The following is a 23,053-nucleotide window of genomic DNA, read 5'->3' as shown; positions in this document are numbered from 1 at the left end:
CATTGCATGCTCAATTTGAATTCTCTCTGTTCTCTAATCAGTACTTAAGACTTTGTTTTTAAATGTGTGGAACATCTTTGAAATTGTTCCAGAGTTACAGTAGTACAAAATTAATCATATAAATACCTAAACCAGCCTCTAGATAACCCTACACTAAATTGGTTTATGAACAGTCTTTGCTGATTTTCAAGAGTCCATCCTTGGTATGTTGCGCTGATTTTGGATTTTCCTTCTCTGTGTGACAGATGGTGGCTGTGCAGAAACCTTGGACAACCCTGATTGCTCTTGCTATCTGTGTGCTGGTATGCCTAGGGACCTTGGTGGATGCCTATCCTCCCAAACCTGAGAACCCAGGAGAGGATGCACCCCCTGAGGAACTGGCAAAGTACTACTCCGCTCTCAGGCATTACATCAATCTCATCACACGGCAGAGGTAAGCTGGAGGCACACATCATTGAATATGCAAGATAACAACCAAGTCAGCATCAATTCACACTGCATATTTATAACTCACACTAGAGTCAGTTCCTGCTGCACATCATTAACAGTGCTAAGCAGTCACCTCATGTGATTGATTTGATTACTTTACTCCCTTTGTTGTTTAATTAACATAATATAGTTTTCTATTAAAAACAAGCATAAGGTTCCCCAGTTGCTGAGTTGGCAAGTGCACTCCCAAGTATGGCACTGCACAGATCAGGAAAGACTCAGGTCCAATCCATGCTCTAAGCAGAGTTAGCTGATCAGTTGAACGTCCTAATCATGACCAGTATCTGATGACTCACGCTGGAAAGCGACTGTGACTGGATATTGAGTGAGAACAGGATCAAGCTCAGATGTGATGCCTCCCTCATTCAAATAGCCTGCTAACAACTACTATCCAGGCTCACACAAGGAATTTGAGCAGTTGAGTGAGGCACTGGCAGCGACTGGTGCCTGTGGAGCATGAGTCAGCGAAAAGAAATCAAAACAAGTTTAAAGCTTCTGTTTCACGCAGTGCAGCTATATGTGAGCAAGCTTTACAAATTGTCTTGTTTGAATTAAAGCACTCTTCAGTGTGACCTGCAAAGCTGATTTCTGTTACGCTGGAGTCCCTACATCCATGACGAATATTGTTCGGGCATTACGTGTAGTATTTGGTTTGAAAAAATTGCAAAATAATTAATCTGGGGAGCGCAGAAGTCACTAAACAAAACTGTATGGCTGAAAGTACTCAGTCAAGTAATAAATGCATTTGGCGAACATGGAAAATATTTTCAATTCATCTACAATTTTTTACTGTATGTTCATTGTTCAGCTTTGGCTATTATCCATGTGCTGTCAAATTGTTTCCTTATAATTGTATTAATACGAGTGATTCATACATGACTAATAACATTCATGAATAAATCATTAATGAAAGAAGTTTGCTCAAACTTAGAAAAAAGTCTTTAAACTTTATTTCTTATGGGAATATGAACTAATTATTTTTAGATAAAAATATAAATGTGCAATTTTATTTCTAAATGTTGCTTGTAATATTGGCTTTACATCAGCAACAGATTGAGAACAATGAAATTTTTTGTGACTGGAAGGCTGTTTCCAGTGGGGTTCTGTAGGGCTCAGTACTAGGTCTCTTGCTTTTTGTGGTATATATTAACGTTTTGGACTTGAATGTAGGGGGCATGATCAAGAAGTTTGCAGATGATACAAAAATTGGCTGTGTGGTTGATAGTGAGGAGGAAAGCTGTAGATTGCAGGAAGATATCGATGGACTGGTCAGGTGGGCAGAAAAGTGGCAAATGGAATTCAATCTGGAAAAGTGTGAGGTAATGCATTTGAGGAGGGCTAACAAGGCAAGGGAATACACAATAAATGGGAGGATACTGAGAGGTGTGGAGAAACAAAGGGACCTTGGAGTGCATGAACACAGATCCCTGAAGGCAGCAGGACAGGTAGATAAGGTGGTTAAGAAGGCATCCGGGATATTTTCCTTTATTAGCTGAGGCATAGAATATAAGAACAGGGAGGTTATGCTAGAACTGTATAAAACACTAGTTAGGCCACAGCTTCAGTACTGCGTACAGTTCTGGTCACCACATTACAGGAAAGATGTGATTGCACGAGAGAGGGTACAGAGGAGATTTATGAGGCTGTTGCCAGGGCTGGTGAATTTTAGCCAGGAGAAAAGATTGGATAGGCTGGGGTTGTTTTCTTTGGAACAAAGGAGGCTGAGGGGAGATTTAATTGAGATGTATAAAATTATGAGAGGTCCAGATAGAGTGGATAGGGAAGGACCTATTTCCCTTAGCAGAGGGGTCAGTGACCAGGGGGCATAGATTTAAAGTAATTGGTAGAAGGATTAGAGGAGAACTGAGAAGAAATGGTTTCACCCAGAGAGTGGTGGGGTCTGGAACTCACTGGCTGAAAGGGTAGTGGAGGCAGAAGCCCCCAACTCATTTAAAAAGTACTTGGATGTGCATTTGAAGTGCCGTAACCTACAGGGCTATGGACCATGTGCTGGAAAGTGGGATTAAGCTGGATAGCTCTTTTTCGGCTGGCACGGACACAATGGGCTGAATGGCCTCCTTCTGTGCCATAACTTTCTATGATTCTATGAAATCTATTAAGATTGAATGAAATGTGCCTGTCGTATGTTTATAGGGAGTGCAGGTGCAGAACGTATTGAAAAGAAAAGAAAGAACTTCCATTTGTATAGCGCCTCTCATGACCTCAGGACGTCCCAAAGTACTTTGGAAATGTAGTCACTGTTGTAATGTAGGAAACGTGGCAGCTGTCCTCGCTGGTGAGCATCCCCATTATAAAGCACAGAGAAACAAGTACCCAGGCATTTTATAAGCTTGCAAATGAGCATTTGAGGGCACATATATGTTTCAAATAGTGTTCCAAGGACATTCTGAAGATTTGTTTCACTTCTGAATGACATTTTATTTAATAACATTTGTTGTAAACTATCCTGTTGTGACATTAGCAGTGCTGAAAATGGCTATTGATGTTGTAAGACCCCAGTATACTCACTCATAATTGAAATCCAGAATTTTAATGATACCTTTTCGTTCCAGTGGCTTGTTTTTAAGCATACCTTAATATTTTGTGCACCATTTCCTTATTGATTGAAGGCAACAATGAACTCTTAAGATGTATGTATTTCAAGGGTTTTTAATTCTGCTTCACCTCATAATCCCTGGTGTAGTAAAAGCCCTGCTATATGCACACCCTGTCATTATTGCTTTATACATGAAATGCACTTGAAAATTGAGTGATCTTATTGACTCATCACTCTGTTCTGTTTTCCAACACTCAGAAAATCCTTTAAGCCTACCTGTATATTGTAAAATGTGAACCTAAAATAAATATGAACTTGGCTTATGCTGAACTTTATATAATTGACTGTAGCCACTGTGTCAGGTTGGAGTGTTAGAACTAATTAAAGTATTGACCTTATGCTTTAATTATGCTTCTGTCTCTGCTTAAATCTAAAATCTGAAGGTTCATTCACTGCATCTTTATTATTGGACATGTCAGCAGCTTACTGGTCATATCTCCACGGTGGTTGCTATCTAATGTTTTTTTCAATAATATAGCTTCAAAAAAGCACTGTAAAAAATAATTACCTGGGAAGGACTTAGAGGAGAGTAAGGTCACCTCAAATAATATTTAAAAAACTGCAAATGCTGGAAATGTGAAATAAAAGCCAAAATTTCTGGAAATACACTGAATATAAATCAAAATCTGTAAAGAGAAAAAATAATTATGATATTTCAGGAGTGTTCCCTTCATCAAAACCTGCCTTTTCTTTTTCCAGATGATGACTGACTTGTGTATTTCCAGCATTTTCTGTTCTTATGACCATATCAAATTGCACTGAGTAGTCAGTATACCTGGAGTGACATCAGAGTGTTTAATGTGATACTAGTATTTATATGTTTTCTACAACATCAAGAATATTCAAAACATTTAACAGCACTGGTTTGTTTTCCTCACACTATTAAATTTGGCAAATGATTCCAGAGCATCTTTTTCTAGTTCTATATTGAAAGAACAGAATGGATTAATCTTTACTTTTAAGGCACTTAGAAACCACTCTTGTATTTTTTTAAGTGGCAATATATATGACCAGAAGCTGCAGTGTCCTTTTTCCAACAGTTAACTTAAGGGACAATGGACAGCTGTCTGTACTGTGTGGAACAACAGGGATGCACAGGAAACTGTGGTCTCATCCTTCAACCATCAGTTTCTCAGTGTTGTACAATAGTCTCACTCTTAAATCATCTCTCCCCCATTCCCTTATAATGTGGAGATGCCGGTGATGGACTGGGGTTGACAATTGTAAACAATTTTACAACACCAAGTTATAGTCCAGCAATTTTATTTTAAATTCACAAGCTTTCGGAGATTTTCTCCTTCCTCAGGCAAATGTTTCAAGATCTCCTTGAAGCCTACGCATTTATACATATTGAACAATAATACATGGTGTTTACAGACTGCCCCTGCAACTGCCCGTTGCCAAGGCAATCACCGTGTTCAGACAGAGAGGTGTTACCTGCAGAACCTCCGAATACACATTCAATAAAAAAACAAACAGGGAAAAAAAACAGAGAAAAAAAAACACAGAGAGAGGCAGAAACATCCGGAAGGCAGAGAGAGCCAGCAAATGACCCATTATATTAAAAACAGATAACATTTGTTCGCTGGTGGGGTAACGTGTAGCGTGACATGAACCCAAGATCCCGGTTGAGGCCGTCCTCATGGGTGCGGAACTTGGCTATCAATTTCTGCTCGACGATTTTGCGTTGTCGTGTGTCTCGAAGGCCGCCTTGGAGTACGCTTACCCGAAGGTCGGTGGATGAATGTCCATGACTGCTGAAGTGTTCCCCGACTGGGAGGGAACCCTCCTGTTTGGCGATTGTTGCGCGGTGTCCGTTCATCCGTTGTCGCAGCGTCTGCATGGTCTCGCCAATGTCATTGCTCATTCCCTTATACACTAAGGGTCTCGCTCATTCCCTTATACACTAAGGGTCTCATCTTAAGTCATCCTAATAGCACTAATGTAGCAGTCTTAGCCTGATTTATTTAATTTCCTAATACAGGACAGAAAGAGTCTGCTATTAATATTATTCAATTAAAATTTCAACTGCTGTTTCAGCCATTTCCTTGTTTCTCTCCCCCAAGTGCTTCACAGCATTCAAATTTAGCTGCCTCAGTTCAAACATACAATCTTGGAAGAATACTCCATAGCTGCTATTGATTGGGACTGATTGATTGAAACTTGACGCCCTCCATATTATATGGTAGTGTCTCATGAAGGTATCTCCAACTGATGCTTAGTATCCTGAACTGAATTTGAGAGTTGATCAGAATGCACTGATTAAGATATCAATATAAGACCAGTTGAAATATTCAAACTTACCAATCAGAGGTCTTTCAGTTTTGTTTTTCCTTAGGCTGCTCTAGAAAGGAACCATTATTGCATAGATTACTGTGAGCATTTTATTTACACTGGTAAATTTTTATACAAATCATTATCAAGGACATCAATATTGGTGAATAGTACACTTTTCTCACTTTTTACACTCTAGTGTTAATATCGGGGAGGTCAGTTGCAAAGTAAAACTCCCTCTGCTCTACTCCATAACATGAGTTAACCTAATTCTGAGAATAACACTCCCTACTGCATCAGTGTGATATTTCAATTCTCCCCACCAGCTAGCCATTACTTGTCACTCAGACTGGCAATTTAGTGCCAACTAGTCTTGAGTTGTGAATAATTTTGTTCTGTGGAATGACTGCTCTTTTGAACTGGATTGGAGTCTGAAAAACTAATTTCACACGAGTCTCTTCCACCAGTATCCAACTGTACAGATGAGTTGAAGGAGACTCTGAATGCATCAATCTAGGCTGGATTCAAACCTAGGACTGAGGTGAAAGGAATGTGTTCAAACTCAATGTGCAATGCAGACCCCTAATTAATGCAATTTTTGTAAAAGAAGAAAAACTGAGAAAATAATTGTAGGATTGCTACTGGGAAGCAGTGTACTGAACACTTACACAAAGTGATTGGTGCATAGGTGGCCTGTTCCAACACACTGGTGGCTTTCTTATGGAAAAATAAGTGAAGTGAAGTCCACTTACTGCTTTTAGTTAAAAAAAAGTCTGAGCTCTTTTTAATAGCTCTCCATTCACTTTCTGATCTAAACATGCCACATTCTTATTCTCAGCACGTATCACCACTTTTTATACAAAATTATTCACATGTGCCACTGTACTCCTTCATTTTCATGTCACTCCAGTCAGACGCAAATGCTCACAGCTCCATGTAAATGGAGGGTGTGAACAGAAATCTCTTCAGAATTACAATATCAGTAACTGCAAAATGGGACTTACTCATTGCACAGACATGTTATCACAAAATGGTTCAACCTGAATGTTCGCCTCTAAGGAAACTGACATCCCATTCGACTGGAGTGAAACCTTGTTATTCTCACTTTGTCCTTATTATCTAGCTCACTGCCAGACTAAAAGTGACAGCAATAAGAATCATCTGCATTCATTTCTCTTGATGGACATTGTTAATTCAATTATATATGTATTTAGAAAAGAGGATTTGGATTGACAGCCTGTTAGCTGTAGTGGGACAGCATTGAATTCCAACATTGAAGGTCTTTGTCCACACTAGGTGAGTTTTTCTAGCTCTTGACTAGGTCAGACGAATATGGCGCCATATCACCAAGCTCCATCTCAAGACGGTCAGGAAAGGGTTGGGCGAGGGGTTACAATCTTGAAAATCGAAATTCCACCCCCAACCTGCCACGTTCCCGGTCACCGTAATATTTACGGCACCGATTCAGGTAATTGATGAGGCTCCTGCTGAAAGCAGGCGGGGGCCTAATTAAGATGCACACCGTGATGTAATATTAACATCAAGCTGGGGGAGTCCTGTACTGTCTGCTGCCCAGCAGCAGGGTCATGGCGGGAGGTACTGACTGACCATAAGAGGCCAAGGTAAGTTTCGAAAATGTCCTTCTCTTTGAAATCCTTGTGGCCAGGAGGAGCAGGAGTGGTCCATCCTCCCCAGCCCTCCCTGATTGCTGACCATGATTGCCGTGGAACCTCTGCTCGCACTGACTGCTGGGGATCATTCCCACGGATCTCTGACTGCAGCCTCCTGTGGCCAAATTCCTGCTCTTGCCCGTCGGCCAAGTAATGAATCTGGCCAGGTGTCGGATGGGACTCCGAGAAGTTTTATTTTATTTTGCCATTTAAAACGTGGGACAGCATTGCATTCCAACACAGAAGGTCACAGGTCCAAGTCTTTGTTCACACTAGGTGAGTTTTTCTAGTTCTTGACTAGGTCAGAAGAAATATGACATAATGATCTCTTAGCTATGAGAGAAAAGTGGAGGCTGGAGTCAGCACTTGAAGAGGTAAGGAGGAAAAGAGGAAGATAAACTATAAATGGAAAAAGAGAATTTGACTCACCAAAGATATCTGTGCTAAAACCTAAGAGGAAAATAAGACAGGCAATTTTAATTTTTCACACCATTAAATTAAATGAAATAACGATCTCCATCAATATCTAGTTCTAAGCACGAAACTCATTTTTATTATTTCATTTGAGTAGTGCAAACGTATTTAACATGGCTTTGTTCACCTATCTAACAACACCTATTGACACATATGTAGAGAAAGTATTGCATCCCAAAGCGCTTTACAATCAATGGATTTCTTTTAAAGTGCAGTCACTGTTGCTTTGCAGGCAAAATCAGCAGCCAACCTGCACACAGCAAGGTCCCACAATCAGCAAACAAATGAATGACCAGTTAATGCATTTTAGTGGAGTTGGTTGAGGCATAATTATTGGTCGGGACACCAGGAGAACTCCCTACTCTCCTTTGAATATTGCCATGGATCTTTTACTTCTGCTTGAACAGGCAGATCGGGCCTTAGTTTAACATCTCATCCAAAAGACAATACAGCACTCCCTTAGTACTACACTGAAATGTCAATCTAAATTCTGTGCTCAGGTCCCAGAGTGGGGCTTGTGCTCCCTTTTGACTCAGGTGAAAGTGCTAGCAACTTAGCCAACCTAGCATTTTGTATATATATATACACAATGACAGTGGTAAAGAAGTGAGTGACAGATGTGTGATTCCTCATTATTTTTAGGACTTGCAGCTGTACAGCTTGCACATACACAACCCAATACTCACGGTGGTACAGACATTTATAATTCACCATTTATACTAAATTGTTGCAGTTATACTGCGTATCTTGTATTAGCTCAAAATAGTTTTTGAGTATAACTGTGCCAAACCCATAAGGAAAGTGTCATTAAATAATCTTTTCAATAACAAAGTTTTTTACTTTCAGCAATATCCTGTTCTATTACAAATCTTGCACCATCACACTTAACAGTAACTTCCAAATACATGCCTCAATTTTTACCTGTATTACAAACAGAATATGTAGGGAAAGTGGAATACCCTTTTTATCGCAGTGCTGAAGGAAGCTGTTTACAACTCACTTGTAGCCGTCATTTTTGAGCCCCTTATTCACGGAGCTAAATCAGTATTCATTTTTTGTTCCCCATTATGTATCTTCCGTCATATACTCAGAATTGATAGTTTTCCAAAGATGTGCATATATAGTTAAAATAAACCAAATGTAATTATATATTTCCCATTTATTAATGTTCAGACTGGTTGAGATACGTACATGCAAGTGGCTGGGAATCTGTGTGAGCTCCTATTTTATACTAATTATAATGGTGCCAAAAGTTATTGTGTGGAAGGTATTTTGAAATTTCGTTGCTTAATATACAAAGGAAATTAGAATTTTGGAATTAAATTGACTTATTTTTTTTCTCTAACAGATATGGGAAGAGAGATAGTCCAGAAGCTTTGTCAGATTCCCTTTTTGATGATAGCAAGGATCACATTGGGAGGTCAAGGTAAATACAGTTTGGAGAAGTGTTTCTAATGCTTAAGAGCTCAGTGCCCTACAGTGAAATGGGAGCAACTCACATCCTCATACAAACACTTTTCAACCTACCCATTAATTATCATAAAACTGCAAAGCTGATTCACTATCTTTTGTTCCTAACTTATTCAAAAGTACTTTGATTCTTGTTTAAATCACTTTAGATCCTTTTACTTACTGGAGAACCCAAATTTTAGAAAAATGACTGTATTAGTGAAGTTAAAAAAATAGTAATATTATATGTTGATTGGAACTCTTAAAGCAGCAATCCCAATAGAAAGGATCGCACTGGTTCAGTAAATCAGCTTCAAAGTTTTCCTCATTTCTGGAGAGTCATGATGAGAAATCCAGTTGAATTCTAAATGTTATGCTGGAATCAGGACTATGCTCAGATCAATATTTATAGTAACAGCAGATAAAACTGCCAATTTGCAATTTGTACCACTTCCTTTAACCAATAGAAAAGACAAACCAATGCTTGCTCTGTACAAAAAGGAACATTCCTAAAATAGTTGCTGCTAGGTAAAATTTGGCAGGGATTCACTTTATTTAGTGTGTTTAGTATTAAAATCTGAATAACTAAGCAACATCATATGGCACAAAGATTGGGATTTTGTGTCTAAAAGCCAGGCTTAAATCGGGAACTCTTCACTGCAGGAGTTAGTGAGAAAGGGTTTGGCGCACTAGAATCCTGGAATAAATTTAGCAAAAATTTGAGTACAAATCATTTGCACAGACCTGCCTTCTGGGTATGAATCATGTATGGAAAGCTGTACATATAGAACATTACACACATTAGTATTGTGAGACATTTTTCAATATGAATGACGTGAAGTCATGGGTCGTGTGGTACTCTATGATGGTGTCCATGCTGTCACACACTGGCAGTGGTATGCTGTTGATATTTGGATGTCTGTATGTACAACCTGTACTGTATTGCACAGTGTAGAACAATATTTTAATTGTTACCAACAGCAGAACATTGCAGAGTCATTGAAAATAGGATTAATTACGTTTGGACCGCGTTATTATCATAATCATTGAATGGAGTCATGGAAACCATAATATTAAAGCTAAACTAAAATTAAAATGACATATAGAATAGAATGTTCTTATACAAACAATTCCAAAAATGATGCAGAAGTGTTTATTTGGTCTTGAGAGCTATATCAATTCATCATATTGTCTGAAGTGTACTGCGAAAGTATCCCAGTCGTTCAACACTACTGAACTTTATCCTTTTCTGGTGGTTTATATCAGTTCCATAGAGGGAAATCCACAAAGCTGTGAGTTGAAGTTCACAGTACGTGATTTAGGAACAGGACTGGTATGATATTGCAACACAATGTAAATCCAATACTTCCACTTTATAAAGCTCTTTGAAGCACCAAAATCTGCAATTATAAATAAAAGCTTTATGGCACCTGCCACTAACAAAGAACCTGTTAAAACATCATTTTTTATATATGCCAGCCAGAAACACTTCCAAATGTTATCTTTTTTCTGAATAGCTAATGTTAGATACATGGGTGGAATAAACTCTGGGGTGGATTTTAACTTGGAGCGGGTTTCGGAAACCTCTCCAGCAAATTAATTTCCCGCCTACCAGTGACAGCAGGAGGCTGTGGAGATTTTAACAGATGGGCCTCATTTAAATGCTGCCAGTCCACTTCCTACCCATTCCGGGTATTCCGAAGTTTCTGCTGGCAGGAGAAGCCTGGGCACTCTTGGCCTCCCACCGACTTCCACTTATTTGGTAGGGAGGGGGTTTCAGAAGGGTCTCATGGGAGAGAACGGGAGGAGGAGTCTGGAGCAGGGGAGGCTGTGACTTTCCTTGTGGGGCCTTGAGGAGCACTCCTGCTCCTCCTGGCCCCACAAAGGAAATTTTTGGACTTACCTGGAGGACTTCTTCATCCTTACCACAGTTGCTGACCTGCTTCAGCCTGGTGGGAAAACTGCAGCAACTTCCCCACTCAGGCCCCAGTTAAAATGCATTCGAGGTTCTAATGGCGTAATAGGACCCCGTTTTGCATAAATTCATGAGACTTCTGCCTACTTTGGGCGGGCACCTCAGAAATCACGGGAAAGTGTTACGGTCCAAGAAGGTAAGTAACATGTTCATTTTTAACTGCCCAACATCCAGTTTCCACTGGGCGGTTAGGGTTAAAATCAACCTCTCCGTTTTTATTTTACTCCTTTTGTACTGTAATAAAACTCAACCTTAAGCATCACATGCAACAGCATTTAGCAACCAGTTTACAACATTTTCTGGTGACTTTATAGCAATTAGCAGATGTCTGTAAGGTGCTTTGTTATTTGCTTTAGTTATTTCTTTAATGATTGAATAATGGACACTTTCAGTTCCTAGGAAACAGGGTGCCAGCAAATGTTGTCAAAATTGATGTTGAATAAGATTGGCTTTTCAAAAACTATAGTTAAAGGACATAATTGGGGGAAAGCTATTACAATGGGAGTAAAATGAATCCTGGAGAGGAAAATCCAGTGTTGGTACAGCCCTGGTAATGTGGAAAAGAACTGCAGCAGGACATAAAAGTTCTGGTGCAACCTGAAAGAAGGGAAAGAAAACATTTGAAGGACTGGAGATGGAAGAACAGATTAATATCAAGCCAGTGTGTAGGTTTTTTAACTCTTCAAATCAACAAAGTTCAAAATAACTTATTGCAGGCTAGCCCATAAGTGGAACATTGTAGACTTGAATGGATGGTACTTTTGATGAATTACAGTAGAAGCTGCTAATTATATTATTTTATATCATAATTTATTTATTGGCCCTAATATGCAAGACCTGTGGTCATTTCTATATCATGTAGGCTGTTTCCCACTAGAGTAGAATTGAAATGCTGTCTGTATTGAAATTGCCAGTTTATGATCGGTCTGGGTGTTTCCAAATTCACATTCAGATCAATTCAAACTTCAAATGACACCTGTGCCCAATACTGATTATTACAGCTTCAGGGCATCATGCAGTCTGAGATCTGAAAAATAAAATTGCTAATCCAATCGAAACTTAAATTAGGATTCACCAGCTATATGCATCTGTATTATGGATTGTGTAACACTATCATTTTTGTGAAGATAGGTATCTTGGCTAAACTGAAACAAACTTAAATCTAAACCCATATTCAGTTTAGACGTGTCTAATTTTATATTTAACTTCATAGTGATATATTTGTTTGCGCAATTAGCAAGACATTCAAGTTAATCCTTTCGACTGTTTTGTATCATTGCTTTCACCCTCTTTCTCAACTCTATTTATCTGCCTTGCAGAACTCAGTTTCTATTCTCATTATTATTTTCTCTTTTGATTCTTTACTGGTTCAATTTTTCTTTTTCCACTTTATTTCTAAACTCTTGCGATGTCATAGTCTGATAGGGTAATGTAACTCTTACTGAAATAATGGGAACTGCTGCATTTTATCAAAATGATTAAAGAAACATAAGGTCAACTTTCAGCAGCACAATGAGAAGAAAATTGTATTTTTTTTATTGAGAAGCCCAAGTGAAGGATTTAGGATTTGCCATGGTTAAAAAGAGCAGGAGAGAAGAAAAATAAATCAAGGAACAATGGTTGGGTGATGTTACAAGTTTCTTGAGGTCCTGAGAATGAATGAGCTTCAGTAGGATGAGTCATGATTTCAAGACAGTGAAGTTGTAAAGAACAGGAAGAGAATGTAAGATGGAGTATTTGGAGTTTAGTATAGTCTTCAATATTTACCTCAGTAAGCTGCAATACTCCATAATTGAAATATTTTAAATTGACATCCATTTCAAGTACACTCTATATTTAAGACCAGGACTCTCCATTCTCCAAGGTCTGATAGTTTTTGGACTTCCAATGCTCTGTAATTGTGACTGATTTGTAAGCTCAGGTGAAATGGTATATTAAATGTGAAAACATGTCAGTTGTACTCATGCTAGGCTATTGCCTCTTTTCCAGTAAATTTTCACCGTAATTGATAACATTGCAGATGCCTGCCCTGTAATTTGGCTGTAAGATCCCATTTGCAGCAGTAGAGTTGTTTTATTAAAAATGAACAAAACCCATTTAGTACACACAATACAGAATTATATTGTAAAGTCTTGAAAATCACATTGTGCATATTAGTAACAAATCATTTGGTCGGTTTGTTTGCAATTTCTTTGTCTGGTATTTTAATGAAGACATTAACCTGTTCTTACTGTATAGTGCAATCTAATGCATGTATTTGACTTATTTTTAACAGCTTCATTATCACTTTCCACAGGTTCGATGATTCCTTGATGTGGTGATTCCCTCCTCTTTGTACCTTGTCTACCTTTTGTGTCTTTGCGTTTTAATTATGGTGCAGAAGGACCTGACCTCTAAAGAATTATGTGAAGACTACACCAAACCAAAAGGATCACTGCATGCAAACCTTTTTCATGCATTGAGAAACCATTGAAGCTTTTCTGTGGCAGACAATTGTACATAATTTATTGTTAAATACAATATATGGCAATCAAAAAACAAAATGTGGGGTCTCTCTGAAAAAAAATCTTCTGTTTGTATTGTTAAAAATGTTTATGTGCAAATAAAGTTTAATGGATGAATCAAATTTGCATCCAAAAGGAAGTCTGTGCTTCTGTGAAATGACATTTTACTACCTGGGCATTTTTAGTGAACTGACTCCTCAATATAGAAAGAAAAGAAAGAACTTATTAATGTATAGCACCTTTCACTACCTCAGATCATCCCAAAGCTCTTCACAGCCAATGAATTACATTTGAACTGTAGTCATTGTTGTAATGTAGGAAACGCGGCAGCCAATTTGCACACAGCAAGGTCCCACAAACAGCAATGAGATAATGACCAGATACTCTGTCTTAGTGATACTGGTTGAGACACCAGGGAGAAATACCCTGCTCTTCTTTGAATAGTGCCATGGGGAGTTTTATGTCCACCTGAGAGGGCAGACGGGGCTTCAGTTTAACATCTCATCTGAGAGATGCCACCTCCAACAGTGCAGTACTCCCTCACTACTGCATTGGAATGTCAGCCTAGATTTTGTCCTCAAGTCTCTGGAGTGTGGCTTGAACCCTCAATCTTTTGACTCAGATGCAAGAATGCTACCAACTGAGCCACAGCTGCTACCTCAATATAGCATTCTCTCAGACACCATGGATTTAGATACAAACTATGCTCAAACCAGTTGGGTGGCATTTGTTAAATATCAATGTGCTCTCTGCAGTATATTTATCAAAATATTAATGTTGTATGTTGAAAGAACATTTTTTAAAACCCTGAGCTGTGTAACTTGTTAATATTTCAACATATGCTTCGACAGACGGGAAGTGTCGGCTGGATTTTACACTATCAATACATGCTGATGTTTCCGAGGGAAGGAGGTGCTATTTTAAATTCATTGCTTTCAGTAGGAAATTGCTTCAAATTTCTTGAAACGATATGGCCAACACCACGCAAACTTCATAACAACTGTGCATTCACTAATCCTCTCAGACACCTATGTTACAAGTGGAAATACTTGGAACTACTTCCGACATCCTAATGAGGCTAAAAAGAATAGTCCTTAATTATTGAAATTTCAGATACATTGATGTTTATATCAACTTAAAGCCTGTCAATAAAATATTAAGAGCTCCTCCCATAATAGAGAAACAATATAAAACATCCTCTATCAATTTATGCCTCATTAAATCACCTAATATACCTTGAAAGCAGTCCAATGTAACTCCTCTGGTCCTGACACATATTTTACCTCAGTTAAAATCCTGGGATTCAGTATCCCTTTACAATTAGCATTGCATGAAATGTTCTGGAACTGTTTTCAAGCTAGATGTCCCTATTAAACTTTTAAAGTTCAGCTTTACAATATGTTGCTCTCTTAAAATTGGATTTTAAACCAAATCCGTAGAATTACAAAGAAATTACAATGTGAAACAGGCCGTTTGGCTCACGTCCGTGCTGGTGTTGATCCTCCAAATGAGCAGTAGTTCTAATCGTATGTGCCCACCCTGTTCCTGTGTCCCTTTATTCCCCTTTCCATTTAGGAAATGTTTGAATTTTTAAAGCAGCATTTGCAGCCTTAATGTATAAAGGAGTGTAGACTACTATGAACAAAAGGATTACATAGGAGAGTTTTCAATTTTTGTAAAGCCTAGGATATATATGAAAGAACATACATAGGAAGTATGGTACACAAAAACCCAGTTAGCCCACGAAGCCCACTTCTTATACCATTTGCAATTGTACTTTCATATAAAGTATTGCATAGATCAGTATTGTCTAACACACACATTCAATGTTACGAGGGGATACGAATCTCGAATACTTCAGTAAAATCCTCTTTTTCTGTCAGCTGACACTACTATGGTCCTGGCATCATGCAAAGTACAGGTCACATGATGCAGAGCTGCACCGAAACCTTCAACAGGCGTAATGATGGCAATAATGGAAAACATATAAGAATGATAAAAATCCAGTAAGAGAGCTGTAAGAGGGGTGTATGTAAGAACTATATGTATTATAAAAGCAAATTATATAAGTAGATTTCCTGCGGCTTTGCTAATGGGAATTCCAGGGCATGGGACCAGGGAGCAGAACTTTTGGATAGAGAACAGAGTACTGGGCTGTGAGGTAGTAGAGTAAACAAACTACGGTTGGGTTAGACTTAAGCCCCAATTTTAACTTGAGGCATAAGTGTGACATTCGCCCACTGCAGCGTGAGGCCTGGAAATCAACTCCCGGGACTCATTTAAATTGGCAGGAATTGTTATCTGGCCGGCAGGAGGCTACCACCAGGGACCCGAGGGAATGGTTCCAGCATAAGGTAAGTGTGTAAGGAGGGTCCTGAGGTGATCACGGTCAGGGAGGGAGAGGGAAGCCTGGGACAGTGGAGGCCCAAGGTTTCCTTGTGGAGTTCAGAGCAGCACTCCTGCTCCTTTTTTGGCCACAAGGAAACCTTCAAAAAATTAAAAAATAAAACGTACTAGGCCCTCTTCTGGCCACGATGTTGCCTACTACCAGGTTTCACTGGCAGACCAGACATGCAGCATCGCTGCCACAATCGGCAGTAAAGATTGTGTCAGGGTCAGAATGACATCATCAGACCTTGACATTTAAATACTTATGAGGTCCACATCTGCTTGCGGCGGGCCACCCTGATACTGCCGGAAGCCCGTCAGTTAAAATGGCGATGGGCACAAACGCATCAGGAATGCAGCATTAAATCATTTTAATGCTGCATCATTTAACCACCTGCCTGTTTCATTTCTGCTGGGAGGGTAGGGTTAAAATTGGGCCTACAGAGGCTGAATACACTGGGATCACAGCATGCAGCTATGTTCAGGTCGGGCACAGCAGAAAAGTTGAGTGAGTCAGGGCCTGGCAGTGAAAGATCAAAAAATAATTATAAAACTGGGAAAGCGCGAAGGACGAAAGTAGAATTATTTTTTTAAATGGTTCGCTTATGCGTTCTTATGAGAATCTGATTGGACCACGGCATCATGTGGTTAGCATGGATTATTGTTGGGTTCTGATTGGTAATGGTGCCATGTGGGTAGCATGGACAAATCAATGTGATTAGAAACTCTGTGTAATATTACAGACACAAAAGGGCTGATTCCCAAATCAGGTGCTGCCAACGAGGAGTGGCGTTCGTAGGAAGTGCTGATTAAGAGCCCTTGATTTTCCAACCAGTAATTTGATTTAATCGAAAATCACAGATTGTGAGCCTGCGATTTTCCTACCAGCCACTCCTTGCCGAGAACGTCCGATTGGGGAACAGTCTTAAGAATTTTAATAATCTAGCAGGTAGATTTTAGAGTACGTACCAAGCAATCACATACTTGATGGATTGGTTAATATTGGTTAAATCACTTGAGGCTTGTTCTCACACTTTCCGACATTGTGTGGCCACTTGTGTGTGGCACTGCATTGCGACAAATTCCAGTTTATTCTTCTTTCATTGCCATTTAGTGCTGCTCCTCCTCCAATGGGCCGGAAAGTTGCAGCCTCCCCTCCCCCCTTCATCCTCTCTCCCCTTCCTGAAATCCCCTACCCGAGACTTACCAGATAGCCAGTGGAAGGCCAAGGACCACCCAATCGTTCCTTAACGACAGTTGCTCCGCGCCCCCTTTCCAGGTGGGTACTTGGACTGGCGGCATTTAAATGAGGCTTGGCAGTTAAAATCGCCAGGGGCTCCTGCCGTCACTGGTGGGCGAGAAACTGGCTCGCCAGACTGTTTCCCACCAGAAACCCGCTCTGAGTTAAAATCCACAACATCAGTTCTAAATTTGCCTCTTGTCCTACTGTCACAGTTTAAATTGAAATAAAATCATTTCAACATTACAACCAATTCCTGTTTGCCTTTTCTGTGTTCAGTATTTTATTGCTTTTTGACCATGCAGATTCTCTGTATATCACTTTCTTCGTTGTATTTTAAATAAAATGCAATGTTCCGCAACTCTTCTTCCTGTTCTTTTCCTTTTCCCCACAAATCTTCACTTACATTTTCTGCTTTGTACTATTTTAAAGTCTTCCTGTTAATTTCAAACAGTCTCCCCAACTTCTTTTCCATATTTTTAACTAGTTTGATGTTTATTTGGGAAAAGATTTCTGCTCCAATTTATAAAAATGTGTTTTCAGGATGTGGGTGTTGCTGGCAAGGCTGCATATATTGCCTATTATGAACCCCAATGTCTCCTTATTGGTTATTTTCGAAAAGGTACTGAATGTTATCCAGCCGTCTATTGGAAGAGTGTGTTAGGTTCTTGTAGAATATACTGGTTTAAATATTTATCTTCCAATGAGGACAGGGTTGAGTTCAGCTTAATTGGTTTCCACAGTCAACCAGCTCACTTTCAAGGTTTACATAAGAACGTAAGAAGTAGGAGCAGGAGTAGGCCATACGGCCCCTTGAGCCTGCTCCACCATTCAGTATGATCATGGCTGATCTTTTACCTCAACTTCACTTTCCTGCCCTGTCCCCATATCCCTTGATTCCCTTAGTGTCCAAAAATCTATCGATCTCAGTCTTGCGTGTACTCAACGACTGAGCATCCACGGTCCTCTGGGGTAGAGAATTCCAAAGATTTATAACTCTCTGAGTGAAGAAATTTATCCTCATCTAAATGGCCGACCTCTTATATGAGACTATGACCTCTAGTTCTGGACTCTCCAGCCAGGAGAAATAGCCTCTCAGCATCTACCCTGTCAAGCCCTTTAAGAATTTTATACGTTTCAATGAGATCACCTCTCATTCTTCTAAACGCCAGAGAATATAGGCCCATTTTACTCAATCTCCTCAAAGGACTACCCTCTCATCCCAGGAATCAATCTAGTGAACCTTCATTGCACCGCCTCTAAGGCAAGTATATCCTTCCTTAGGTAAGGAGACCGAAACTGCACACAGTAATCCAGGTGTGGTCTCACCAGAGCCCTATATAATTGCAGCAGGACCTCCTTACTCTTATACTCCAACCCCCTTGCAATAAACGCTAACACACCATTTGCCTTCCTAATTGCTTGCTGTACCTGCATGTTAATTTTCTGTGACTCGTGTACAAGGACACCCAAATCCCTCTGAACACCATCATTTCTTAGTCTCTCACCTTCTAAAAATTATTCTGCGTTTCTATTCTTCCTACCAAAGTGATAATTTTACAAATGAATGGCCACTTTGTTGAGGTAGCAGATGGTCATTCAATAATAATGCTGGTTGTTGATGCTGGAGTACAAATGAACACAATATCGATTCAGCTCATCTTGTCATCTGGTGGAGGCGGGGGGCCCCAATGGAGGGCTCTCTACGTGGGAGTCCTCCCCTGCACTATTGGGGATTTGGGATGGAGAGTTGCACAGAACAGTCACTTCACAGACTTCCAGGCCGTCTGTAACTTCTGCGGCTGATCTTTGGCTGCCCGGCGCGGTGGGGCGGGCGGGCAAGTTGGAGGACCTCCTCGTGGATCTGCTCCTGGGCCTGGCCAAGATGGCCATCCACAGGTCTAGGTTGGATGCGGCCTGTGGGGTGGTCGCTCTGGCTGGCTGCCTGCCTCTCTTCCACAGCTTTGTCTGTGCCCAGTTGGCCCTGGAGAAGGAGCACATGATGTCTGCCGATATGCTTGAGGTCTTCCATGACTGGTGAGCATTGCAGGGTGTGTACTGGACATGGGTGGAAACTTTATTGTATAAATCCTTTTTTATGATTTGGGTTTTACTAGTTGTGCCGCTCTAAAAAGGGGGCATTTTTGTTAGATCTTTTGTTTGATGACACTGGGGCAACCCAGAGTCTCCTTAAGGGTTAATTAAAAGAGGCATCGATTAGGTTGAGTGAATAACCAGTGCACACTGGTTCCTAGTTAATGGGGAAGTAAGACAGAGTTGCTGTGTAGTGCAAGAGGTAGGTACTGAAATATGGCTGGTAAAGACATGTTAAGTTGTGTTTTAATCCCTCAAATAATACAACTGCCATCTGTAGTACCACATGCAGCATAAGATATCATTGGCTGGACAGGGAGGAGGAGAAAATTGGATCTACAATTGAGCAAAAAGGTGAAAAATATTTGAGAAACTTTAACTTTAATGATTTGAAACTTAATTCTCAACCTCTTTTTGTTTCTTTTATTCTTTCTACTCTGAACTGGAGTCCTACCTCCTTAACACTTCTATTCCTGTGTGCTTTTTCCTTTTTTGTCCAGGACCTGAGTTTGAAACACCTTTCCTCTCTTGCTTTAGTTTTTTCTGTCTAAGTTGAAGTGGCTAGTTGTACCTATGTGAAATGCTTCTCCTCTTATTGTGAGTTTTCTGTGTCATTTTTCTTTGTCTTTGGCTTTTATACCTTTTTTTCTTTTGTCTTTTACCCTCTCTTGATTATTTGTAGCTTCATATTATTTTAGCCTAAGCTTACCTGCTTCAAAGATTTAGTGCTTTTCAGTCTCTGTTTTCCATTCAGCTCTTGTTATTTCTAAATTCTTTCTGCTTATATTTCCCTAAATGTACCTTCAAGCCCTCACTCAAATTTAGGCTAATCCTAGTTCTGCCATGTCCATCCCGCCATGACTTTTTCCTGAGTCATCATAGTTAGTCATGGCCTGTCCTGTTTACTTGCAGCACTTCCCTGCTCCTGGCTTCTACAGTTGATGGACCACCTGTGTTCAGCTTGAGCCTGGAATGAAATCTGCCCTGATGTTTGATTTGACTGTTATAAAACCTGATTTCTGTCATTGTCGCTGGATGTAGATTTCTCATTGCATGTAAATTAGAATTTGTAATTAAGGGGAAATGAATATGTTGTTTAACATATTTTAATTCATAGAATCATATAGAACAGAAGAAGACCATTCTGCCCATCATACCTGTGCCAGCTCTTTGAAAAGAGCTATCTAATTAGTCCCATACCCCTGCTCTTTCCCCCACAGCCCTGCAACTTTTTCCTTTTCAAGTATATATCCAATTCTCTTTGGAAAGTTACTATTGAATCTGCTTCCACCACCCTTTCAGGCAGTGCATTCCAGATAATCATAACTAGCTGTGTAAAAAAGAACTCCTCATCTTCCTTCTGGTTCTTTTGCCAATTATCTTAAATCTGTATGCTCTGGTTACTGACCCTCCTGACAGTGGAAACAGTTTCTCCTTTTTAAATAAATAAAATCCCTCATAATTTTGAACTTCTATTGAAACTCCCCTTAATTTCTGCTCTAAGGAGAACAATCCCAGCTTCTCCAGTCTCTCCACATAAAGTCCCTCATCCCTGGTAGTATTCTAATAAATCTTGATCAGGTGGATGCCGTAAGGATGTTCCCAAGGATGGGTGAAACTAGAACTAGGGGGCATAATCTTAGAATAAGGGGCTGCTCTTTCAAAACTGAGTTGAGGAGAAACTTCTTCACTCAGAGGGTAGTAGGTCTGTGGAATTTGCTGCCCCAGGAAGCTGTGGAAGCTACATCATTAAATAAATTTAAAACAGAAATAGACAGTTTCCTAGAAGTAAAGGGAATTAGGGGTTACGGGGAGCGGGCAGGAAATTGGACATGAATTTAGATTTGAGGTTAGGATCAGATCAGCCATGATCTTATTGAATGGCGGAGCAGGCTCAAGGGACCGATTGGCCTACTCCTGCTCCTATTTCTTATGTTCTTATGTTCCTCTGCACTCACTCCAAGGCCTTAACATCCTTCCTAAAGTGTGGTGCTCAGAATGGGATGCAATACTCCAACTGGGCACTAACCCCCGTTCTTGGGTATAGTATCTATGATTAACGATGCTAATATTCAATGGATCATATTCACTGATTCCCTGAACTCTCTTAATTGTAGAAACTAACTAGTTGAGGTGTTTCAATGTGATTCATCTAATGAATAGCACAACACAGCAATGTTATATTCCACTCCAACTTTATTAAACTGCTTGCAATAATGTCATATCATTAATGTTGGCCAAATGATTGATAACTTTGTTAAAGGGGCACTGAAAAGGCTTTGAAAACAACTGTTTGAGGGGTTGGTATCAGAAAAAGTCAAGTATTATTTTCACCATAGGAGCATCACACAACACTGGAGGCTAGTTTCTTATGGCCTGGCAGTAAAGTTGAAAGTTGCAGTTCTTAATTAAAATCCCCTGGTTGATATCTAGGAATCGATGAAATATTTGGCAACAACTTATTTCTAAAACTGATGTTTGATTATCTACCATTGAAAAACACTTTTTTTTTCACATTTCAAACTGACATCTAATTAAAGGATTTTTAAAAAGCCTCCACTTTTAACTTGGCTCTTGTGGGATATTCTGGTTAACTTTTTTTCCCCTTGAATTTACTCGCCTCCTTCCCCAAAGGTAATGACTCGTGTGACACCACAGCTTTATGGGTGCATGCCAACACCTTGCCCAGATGGTCACTTCTCATGCACAAGCTCAGAAGAAGAGCTGGGGAGTTCTCCCTGGTGTCCTGGCCAATATTTATCCCTCGACCAACATCACTAAAACAAATTACCTGGACATTATCTCATTGCTGTTTGTGGGACCATGCTGTGCGCAAATTGGCTGTTGTGTTTCCTACATTAAAAGAGTGACTACACTTCAAAAGTATTTAGTTGGCTGTGAAGCTCTTAGGGATGTCCTGAGATTGTGAAAGGTACTATATAAAAGCAAGTCTCTTTCTCTTTTTCAGCACAGTCAAGTTTTTATTATTGAAAATCTCACCACATTACCATTGTGGTGTCACCTGCTGGAGCTTCAGATACTCTGCATACAAGCTGCAATAACACTAACTGGTGTCCTTTCTGGATCAGGAACTGTGCTGGGGAAGGTACTAAACACTTTTTCTTTCATAGCAACTAAGTTAAAATAAAAGGGAGAAAACAGGAAAAACACAGAAATTCACAATGATCAAAATTACAGCCATTCAAAAGAATTACAGCAAAGAATGGCTCACCAATGTTAAAGCTGCATTACTGTCAGGATTTTCTGGTTTTCAAGCATGAGAGGATGACATGCAAAGCTAAGCAAAGCAGTATTTTTTGGCAAATCCAGATGGTGATGGAAATATATGTCTGCTGTCATTTTTCTAGTTGAATAGCTTTTCAGTGAAGATCAATGTGAGGATTGTGCCTTTTAAAATGTGTTTACTCAAAAAGCATGTGATGTTTTCCAGAGTAATGTCTGCACACTGTTAATGCAATCTTATATAATCATATTCCAAGTAAGTCCGTAAAAAGTTGTTCCCTTTCCTGTCCCTATAGTTTTGTCCTCACTGTCATGTAGCCCTTGCAGTAGCTATGTAAAGGAATGCTAGTGTCTGAGGAGGGGGGGTGGGGGGTGTTGGGTTATACTTAAGTCTCACAGTGCAAGGAAACTGACAAGTAAAAACCATGGGACAAGAGTGGCCAAAACAACCCACCAAAAATAAAAATTTAACTTTTTCATCATCTTATACAGATTGCTTGAAGTAATTTCTGAGGTAAACCTTTTTGGGATGAGGATTTTTTCATGTCACTGATGTTTACATCAGGCCTGAGGAGGATGTTTTTGAAGCACTTTGATGCTGAGCTCAGGTGTTGCAGCTGGAGTCGGTCAGTCGGG

The 23,053-nt window shown here is 39.7% G+C and overlaps 1 protein-coding gene across 1 annotated transcript; it reads left to right on the top strand.

Annotated features, from left to right (window-relative positions):
* The first annotated feature begins 220 nt into the window (after positions 1-220).
* Positions 221-13,418, top strand: LOC137300152 (peptide YY-like). Its single transcript, XM_067969235.1, has 3 exons — positions 221-433; positions 8,873-8,950; positions 13,245-13,418. Exons 1-3 carry the CDS (start codon positions 246-248, stop codon positions 13,267-13,269), a joined length of 291 nt encoding a protein of 96 aa, XP_067825336.1. The 5' UTR covers positions 221-245; the 3' UTR covers positions 13,270-13,418.
* The last annotated feature ends 9,635 nt before the right edge of the window (positions 13,419-23,053 follow it).

This window comes from Heptranchias perlo, chromosome 30 (assembly GCF_035084215.1).
Source record: "Heptranchias perlo isolate sHepPer1 chromosome 30, sHepPer1.hap1, whole genome shotgun sequence".
Taxonomy (NCBI): domain Eukaryota; kingdom Metazoa; phylum Chordata; class Chondrichthyes; order Hexanchiformes; family Hexanchidae; genus Heptranchias; species Heptranchias perlo.
The sequence above is the reverse complement of the archived record's forward strand: the minus strand, read 5'-3'. Positions and strand labels throughout refer to the sequence as shown.

Bases quoted from the DNA above. Each gene is read 5' to 3' on its own strand.
- LOC137300152 (XM_067969235.1), top strand. From the start codon at position 246: ATGGTGGCTGTGCAGAAACCTTGGACAACCCTGATTGCTCTTGCTATC. The intron at 434-8,872 runs GTAAGCTGGAGG...TTTCTCTAACAG, and splicing joins AATCTCATCACACGGCAGAG to ATATGGGAAGAGAGATAGTC. The intron at 8,951-13,244 runs GTAAATACAGTT...CACTTTCCACAG, and splicing joins GATCACATTGGGAGGTCAAG to GTTCGATGATTCCTTGATGT.